At 38.8% G+C, this 9,347-nt stretch overlaps 1 protein-coding gene across 1 annotated transcript in view; it reads left to right on the top strand.

Annotated features, from left to right (window-relative positions):
• LOC104537450 (contactin-6-like) overlaps window positions 1–9,347 on the top strand; it is a gene marked incomplete at its 3' end in the record, with an annotated part of 68,940 nt that overhangs the window by 57,874 nt on the left and 1,719 nt on the right. The window contains exons 10-11 of the mRNA XM_010180347.1: window positions 4,095–4,222; window positions 9,175–9,347. The exon at window positions 9,175–9,347 is cut by the window's right edge and continues 1 nt beyond it. Of these exons, the coding sequence (XP_010178649.1) occupies window positions 4,095–4,222; window positions 9,175–9,347 (301 nt within the window). The remainder of the gene's footprint in view (window positions 1–4,094; window positions 4,223–9,174) is intronic.

A 9,347-nucleotide genomic window follows, 5' to 3' on the forward strand; every position in this document is an offset into this window, starting at 1 on the left:
ATTACAGGTCACCTGGTGCTGAGGAGGGATGGTGGTACTCACACTGCATCCATCCCCTGCCCTCGCCCTCTGCCATGGCTGTCCTCCAGATGGAAAATCGGTTCCATGTGTCTCTGAACTGGGCTGTAAGAGCTGTCCTGTGTTCCCATCATCCACAGGAGCTGAACTGCATCCAACATGCCCATCTTTTGGCAGGGTAAGTTCCCAGGCTTGCTACATATGGAATAATATTTCTAAGTATTTCGAATTAGCCTTTGTGTGCAGGAACTTTGTGTGGATTTATACAACTGGATTTTCATCTCTTCTTTTCTTCATAGCAACTTTGCTTAACTGAGCTATTTACCCAGAGGTAGCATCTATGTAATTCAGGAAGGAACAAAGACGTCAACACTGCTCTGATGTGTATTTCAGGATTTCCTAAGTTCAGAGTTAGGCTTTTGCTCAAGCAACCCCTTGCTGCAACAGGGCTTTATGAACAGCTGTGTCCTGAGTAGCTCATTTCATTCTTCCTTTTCCTCCTGCTTTTGCAGAGATGCATTTATCAGATCTGCTTCAGATCTTCTGCTTTTTGTCCCTCGACAAGCACTCACAGGCTTATTGAGAGAAGTGGAGTTTTCCTGGCAGACAAAATATTGTACTCGCATTATATCGGACAAGGTAAACTTTTCTGTCTTGTCGCAGTACTTGGAATTACCTTGTCTTCTGATGCAAATGCTAAGAATTACTATCTATAGTTTTCACACAGTCTAAAATCTTGTGAAAAGTAACAGTTTTCAGCAAGCCTTTCAGCAGGTGAGACATGCATTTCACAGCTTCTTTTGAAATTGTTAGAGCTTGATCCAAAGCCCATTAAAGGAGATATTCCCATTGCCTTCATAATCACAGTCCCATTATTTGAAAGACAAATGGAAGAGGATAAAGTGCAGCCCCTCTGAACCCACTCATGGTGTTAAGTCGTGGCTCTGTGGAAGTTTATGGCAACTTTTTTGTTGTTTATGGCAACTGGGTCAGTATTTCACATTGGGTTTTTTTCTCGCATTTGAAATGCATCATCTTGATTTTCTGCTATGCTCCGCTTTCCCATCCCTCTCCTGACACAGACCTCAGTGCAGCTGGGTTACACGCTTTTTTTCTTTAATTCCCTTTCCCCTAACTAATTACTCTGGAGTCCTTTGTGCTTTTACATAAATTCTGCTTGAGTGCCTTATTTACTGCTAGCTCCCTAATTGTCATTAGGTAGCATGACCTCTGTTTCAAACAACTCTGAAGCTTTTATTAGCTTGTGGTTTCTCATTGCTAAGCTCCGTTTTGATCCTTTGAATGAGCCATTCCTTCCTCAGCCTGCCCAGTCATTGAAGTATTGTTTCAGAACACCATTTCTTCATATCAAACATTACCTCCTCAGCTCTTGAGTGAGTACAAACCCCTCTTAGTGGATAGATCAGAAACAATAATGAAGATTATGAAAATGAAATTAAAAAGACAGGGAAAAAAATAGAGCTAGACAGGACTAAACTTCTGTGAATAAGTCCTAACCAGTAATCCACAGAGAGCCTGTGCATTCAGAGGTTCTCTCATTTATTATTCTGTATTCTGACAGTCTGTTTTTCCTGTGTAATTTTCTACATCAGAAGCTACTGGGGACTGAGGCTGTCTGGTTTTTGACTCATGCCCACTTCTAGATTTCAATTTGTACCTAGAGCTTTTAGGTGCTGCTGCAGTAAAAATAACAGGGTATCAATATTTGATGGTGAGAAAGACACTACGGTGGCTTGTTATAACTTATTATTCAGGTATCCAATTTATGAACATTTGCTGATTCACACTTGAGTCTCTTTTGATGTTGTCTGATGAAGCCACCGTATGTTAGGTAACCAGTCAATTGAATCAACCATTTTATCACCAGTAGTTTCTAGTGAGGGTTTTTTTCTTGTGGCTGCTGCAAACTGATGTGAAGAAATGCATCATTAATGCAAAGAATATTGCAGAGGCAGAAGTGAAATACTTGCAAATAATCATATTTAAACCTGCTGTCCTCAGGTGTGTCCCCACACTGAGAGGGAGAGGCACCCATAGTCTCTTGTCTTGATGCACAACATCGTGATGCGGGCAGAAACGCTCAGTTCTTTTTTGCTTATTCATCCTTCCTTACCTGAAAAATATAATTTAGCTGATACATCATTATATTGAAAAGCGTACTTTGTTGCTTCATATTTTGCTCCTCTCCAGTTTCATATGGATATACGATTGATTATTAACCCCAAACTTATTTTCTCTTTGCACTACAAATTGCATGCAAACAACTGCTGCAGCAGCTGGTCATTATTGCCAAGGTAACAAAGATTTTTCATTCAAGCCTAAATCCCTTTCCTTCGCTGCTCCACACCCCAGTGAGAGAGTGCCCAGCACCATAGGGACATCTCAGCCATCCTCATTCCTAAGTCCAACCCTGGTCAGGGGCAGATCTTTTAGGTCAGACCAGAGTGGGAGACATGAAACAGAGAGGAGTGGGAGATGTAAGCAAGACCCCCAGAAATCCCAGTCTAGTGTTTCTCTCCATCAAGTGAGAGGCTGGCAGCTTGCAGTGGGAAACAGAACAAGGCCTAATGTGTGTCACACATATAGCTATAAGCGTATAAATAGCAGAGTGGGATGCAGCAAGGCACTATCATGTTTTTTGTGGTTTTAATGGCCTTGATATTACTGCCAGTTCCAACTTCTGCTCTTTTTATTGTTCGTTTCCTTTAATAATTCATTACCTCATCCAATCTTATGTTGTTAGTAATAAATATTAAATATCCAAACTGTGATGCATGAATTGGATATTTTCTTTTTATAAAAGGATTCTTGTATTAGATTTAAATGTCAATTAAAAGAGGAATATAAAAAAATAATGCTGTGCTTCAGTGAGTATTGGGATGAATGGAGCCTGATTTCCTGTGGGTTTGTGACTTACAGATGGATCTTGTCAGACAAAGTAAAGTGTGGCATTGAGTGCAGCTTTTCCCCATTAGGTGCAGATTCTCTGACGCCTACTAAGGAATGTGCTCATGCAGTGGCCTCACTGGCAAGAGGGGCTGTACACAGAGACCCTGACTCCATTTTCATTAAACTTCCAGCATCTGCATGTCTTTCAGCTCACTGCCCTTCTTCTAAACTCAGAAAAAATTGGTCAAGAGTTTCAACATCTACCAGGTGCAGCAGGTGGATGGAAGAACTGACACAACATTCACAAAACATTACAGGATAATATTTTCTGTCCAAAAGTTCATTGCTTACCTAATTGAGTTTTCATTTTTAAATTCTCTGCCTTTAATAGTTATGTTTTCTGTATATTTGTGAAGAAAGTCTCCAGATTCTGAAGTGCTCTCCTTGTGCGTAGAAGCTAAAAGGTGTCAGGCGTGCAGTAAAAGCTTACCTAAGGAAAACATATGCCAAACTCTGTACTGACTTGCATCCTAAAGTATCTCATTGACACGAAGAAGTATATGAACAAGCTTAGAAATTAATTTTGTCCAAAAAACCCAGGAGTGGTCCTGAAATTACTAATAAATGCAATTTACCCAATATTCTGCAAACTGGTGGAAACAACATAGTGACTAATAAGGTGATTTGAGGGCCCTATGAGATAGCAATGTATTTGATTTGGCTCCTTGGCTTGTGAGATGGTATTTCAGCATCTCAGCTAGTCTGCTAATATCTTTTAATAATCTTGACAAAATTGCACAGGCAGCTGGGCTCAGACACAACATTATGGCACTGGAGCATTGGGATCAGAGAAAAAAGCCCTCCATGGTAAAATATAGCACAATTAGGTAAGACGTTGAGTTTTCCTTCTTTCTCTTGAGAGTCTAAATTTTGCTGCAGGAGTCAGATAGATAAGTTAATGGTCAACTCCAGTATGTCAATATATTTCTAATAAAGAAATCAGTAATAAGCAGCAGTGAAAAATTGGTTGTTACATACACAGCTTGCTGTAAAAAAAGAAAAAGTACAATGGACACATTCAAATATTAAAATTTGCACTCCATTTCTAATACAGTTCCTGTAACAGAAGTCTTTTTTCCTTCTTCTTTCTTTCTTTTTTTCCCCAGGGTCAACTTACTGGAGGACGGCAGTCTCAGGCTCTATAATATCACCAAATCAGACGCCGGGGTGTACACTTGTATAGCAACAAATCAGTTTGGAGTTGCCAGAAATTCAGGGAACCTGATTGTGAAAGGTATTTTAGTGTTTTCTTTTGTGCTTTATCAATATTAAAGTATGTGCTTTTTTTTCCCCTTGGGATGCCCAAGACTGTGCCAACAAGTGCTGGTATTGACAGGTTTTTACTTGCAGTTTCAAGCTGAAACTGAGCTCTCCACCGTCCGCAGCAAAGAAAACCTCATGACTACACAACTTCAATGATCAATTTGTTTATCAGGGAGGTCTCCCAGTATATCCACAGAAACATGCAGTACCATTAGCAGTGATACTGCACTGCAGAACCGTTTAGATATCACAGGTATGGGCTGTGCTGCTGCAGGCATTGGGCAGCCAAAGTTTGAATGAAGAACGTCCTCTCACATTACCATTCTTTTCTTCTCCATTAAGTACATGAGATAAAAGTTTAATTCTCTCCTTAAAAAGAAAGTGATTTGCCTCTTTGAGAGGCACCACTATGAACTTGTCCCATCAGGATCATTATAAGAATCCAAATCCTACAACCTCTAAGACAAAATGACTGATGGGATCTGATGAGATGTGTCACAGTGCAACTACCTGATGTTTCCCAAACGTGATGTTTCCCAAACTTTGCACAGTGTGTTTTGCATAGGCTGTGTGGGCCTATGCAATGTATTGAGCAGTCTGTGTTGCTTTTGGGTGGAATCTGTGTCCTCCCCTGAAAACACTGACAACCTCAACACCTAATTCAGTTTTTCAGACACCTTGGTGAGGTCAGCTTTATTTGTAGGTGTTGTGATGCTTTAGTTGGAGGCATAGAAATAGCTTCCCTAACAGCCATTCTGTGATCATCAGTTTAAATATCCAGAACATGGTGTTACTGGGTAGGAGACACACCATATCCAATGCTCACGTCTGCTGTAATCCTCCTTCCCTACAAAGCTGCAGCTTTGTCTGCACTGAGGCTGTTTCTGGTGTAACCACACACCCTGGCTCTGGTCCCAGTCCAGTGATGCTCTGCAGGGGCACGTCTTCAGCCTTCATTGAAACACAGTTAAATACATAGCGGAACACATTAAAGTGCATTATGTCCAAAGTTGTCCTTTGCTTCAAGTTGTTGCTGTGCTGATGGATGGTCTATCTCCATTATTGCTCAGATGGACTAGTCTAGAGCTGGAGGACAGGTAAAGAGATGTTGTTTGTATAGATATAGGCAGCATATCAAACGACTATGCTCTGATCTTTGATCACTGACAAGAAAAAAAAAAGGAAAAGTGAAGCAAACAGTATGTTTTTTTCTCTTAGCTCCCACACGATCTTTTATAACACAGACATGGTTTTATACAAGTATTCATATTTGTTGATCTTTAAATGCAGAAAACAAGTTAAAAAGTGGAATTTCTGAGATTATAGTAAGCATATTTATCAGTTTTGCAAAACAGCAAAAATAATAATGTCAGTAGTCTAATGAGAAGAGCACATTATTAAATATAATTTGTAACTCTCTCTCTTTTCTTAATATTCTTGTTTTCAATTACTTCAGAATGCTTACTGTAGCCTGCAGGCATGACCTCCCCCCTAACCCACTGCAGCTGGAAAAACCTTCTTCATACTCACATTATGAAAGAGCAATTAGCATTGATGCAATGCCACGCGTAATCTGAGTCCATGTTACAGCACAGCTAGCAGTGAATAAACCAACAAGTTTAGGGTTTAGGCAGCTCTGACTTCATTAAGGTTATATACCATTTCACATATCACATACATACATCCTAATGGAGCAATATGGGAAAATCACATTAAAACATGAAAAAAATATTTTGTTTGGCATTCATGAAGTTTATTAAAACACTGAGTAACAACATGGTATAAAAATGATCTTGTTTGCAGGGAACATTTGTTTTTGTTTCCCCTCTGGAGAAGTTTTGGCTGTTCAATTATAGGCCTCATTGCTTCAGCATTATTTTCAACTGAAATGTCAGAACTTGGAAAAGCATATCTAATGTGCAAATTAAGTTTATTGCTGCTCATTGAGTTGTTTATTCTTTGTGTGAGAAGTCTTTATTATACCTCCAGCACTCACAACATCTTATCTGTTTTCTCCTCTGGAATGTTATTTGCCATATAATGTACGTCTGCAGTTGCTAAGCAAGATAGATAGATAATGTAGAACCAAGAGCTTTTAAGAAGCTTTTAAAGGTATTTGAGGTGGAAGTCTTAAAGACGAACCCATAAAAGAAGCAGAAAATATCGCACAAGTGAACCACTCTCCATCAGTGGCACCACCGGATATGAACAGGCTAGAACAGGAGATACAAGAGGATGATACTACCATAATAAAATTATATTTTTGCTAACACTGCTAAAAAAACACACCTCACACACAAATCCAGTATAATTCACAAAAGGACAGTTTTCAACATTTACTTGGTGAGGGCAAATAGGTTCCTGCCAATAAGTACGTAGACTTCTTATAAAACTAACAGCATATAACTATTAGGATTTGTTGTGCTAGTAACCTTTATGTTCTGGTGTTCCAGTACAGTGGTTCACTAGAGGTTTCCACAGAACACATTTTTTTCAAGTATTCCATAGGTTTTAACAGCTAAATGATCTCTGGAATTTTTATTCCTTCTAATAATATTCTGTAACAGGATTGCAGATGTCTTATTTACAGTCTCTTTGAATGTGTGATAAAATAATGACATAAGAAATTACATGACAGACCTAATGAGGCAACCGTAATACTGGAGAAAAGTTCCAAAAAATTCCCAGCCAGTTTCATTACAAGTGGCTGAAGCTAACAACCCCTTCCTGTACAACTGGGTTTGATGTGGGCTTAAAAATTTTACAAAAAACTGGACATAATTTTCTATTTATATTCTACAGGGTTTAGAATGTAACTGTTGAATCTGATTAAAAGTTCTATACAATCTTGTTTGTACCATTCTTGCTTAGTCTTTCTTCAACCTTTCCACAGAAATAAATTGATTTTATTTATAGTATTTTACTTATTTATAGAATGCTGTAATTGTACTCAGTGCGTTGCAGAAGAGTAAAAATGCACTGATCCTGGTGACCAACCATCCAATACAGAGAAGCAGGAGTTACAAAATGAGGTGGCTTTAAGTCGTGCGGCAGTAGAGGTTATGTGGGTCTTGTGAAGGGTAGATATTTTAAAGAGAAATTTGAAGGACAGGGAGCACTTGACACATGGAAAATTCAGTAGTGGCATGAAGATTTCTTAATGCTGAGTGAACAAAAGCAGAAAAGGCGAAAAGAAAACTTTGTGGATGTTCTCTGTAGTTCCCACATATACTTTTCAACATTATTCTATAAAAGTTACCTGTACTTCACTATGGGATTACTTCATTTGAGATTTATGAAGCCAAGCTCTTTGCCAGCGTGTGCTGCAATCAGTGGAGTTGTGCCAACAAAGGATATGGCCCTTGAATCATCGGGAATTTATTGCATCTGACACACTGCTTCCAGGGAGAGGAGGAGGTTTCTCTAACCTAATGATCGAGTGTCTTCAAGACAGTCATCTGAGGCCTTCACATTTCTGCAGTCCTTGACTTCAGAGAAACTGATGGAGCTGCCACAGTGATATTTTTATGTGTCTGTGAAGAGCAATCAGGGTATGCAGAGAAATCTGAGATAGCGTGTTCCTGGTCTGAGCTCTAACTCACGATGAGAACCTCTGATGCTCTCTTAGCGATGCCAGAAAAAAAGCCTCCTACTTTGCCTATAACAATAAAAATCAAACAAGTTCTTTCTTTGTTTTACGTGGAAAATATCACCTGAAGCCTGCAGCAGGTATATCACTAAAAGTAGTGACATCCAGTTGGTTTTTTCAAAGGTTAGCAGAAAATGCACCATAACATCTTATTGCTACTTGACCACTGACATAACAGTCACTCGTCCAGTGCAGCTCGGGTGCTGGGAAGAAGCTCTTCAAGTTTCAGCCCATATTGCCTGTCTGCACCTACATACTAATCAGTTACTGCAATGATGGGGACAGCCTGGATGAAAATGTGTTTGAAGGTAAGGGGTTGGGTGCCCTATCATGCATCAACCCTTTGGGACCAAGGGCTTGGTAAAACCAAAATCCTGAATTTTCAAGTACATTTCTAACAGTGTTAAACCAGATTGAACGCTGAACTAATATAGCTCATGCAAATTTTCTTCTCCTCCTCTCACATTATTTCCAGAACATAATAATATTGTTGAATAGATTCTGCTCTCATTTTGTTCATGTGCTTCTCAGTTCTCACCATTTTATAACACTTTCATACACAAAAGCTTTATTCAAGGGAATTGCTTACACCGAAGTGGTTGTTATCTCTAATCTATCTGCCAGTCATATCAACAAAAGTGAAGCCATATAAACCTATTTCTTTCCCCTTCAGCAAGATACTATTTCCCTTAATAAGAGCTGCAAGTTTGTTTCTCAGTGTAGGGGGTTAAAAAAGATTACTTAAATAGTTTTTCTGTCTGTGGAGATATCTTCTTTGAAGCTGTAACATAAGCAGCACTGTGCGGTAAACTACCACTAACATTAATATAGATTAAGGATCTCAGTGTATAAAGTGGAGATGGAGAGCAATTTTGCTTTTGCTGCAGTTTCCTATAAGGAGAGGTTTTCAACTTTGAAGAACCATGGGCATATTTTTAAGAGTCTTAATAAGAAATTCTGCACTTTTTTGAGCTGAAATCATATCTATTGACTATAGGCTTTATAAAGTAACATATGACTAATTTAGCATGTTGCCTCTGACATCTGCTCATTTTCAGAGGCACACAGTGTGCTCATCATATTGATACTGCAAAAGTAATAGGCTACACATGGGTAAGAGTGTTCTGAAATCATCAGTGTATTAGAGATAATCTTCTTTATTATGGAATATTTCGGCCAATTTTAAATCATCTCACAAATGGTACAAAACTCATTCAAGATCTACTATTTTTATAAGCATATTATTAAAAAAAGATTATTTTTTGTCTCCACAGAAAGGACTGTAATTACTATTCCACCTTCTAATATGGATGTAACAGTTGGAGAAAGCATAGTCCTTCCCTGCCAGGTGTCTCACGACCCCTCCATTGATGTGGTGTTCACATGGTCATTCAATGGCAATACAATTGATTTTAATAGAAGAGTACATCATTTTGAAAGAATCGGA

The sequence above is a fragment of the Mesitornis unicolor genome, unplaced genomic scaffold (genome assembly GCF_000695765.1).
Source record: "Mesitornis unicolor isolate BGI_N332 unplaced genomic scaffold, ASM69576v1 scaffold1453, whole genome shotgun sequence".
NCBI lineage: Eukaryota > Metazoa > Chordata > Aves > Mesitornithiformes > Mesitornithidae > Mesitornis > Mesitornis unicolor.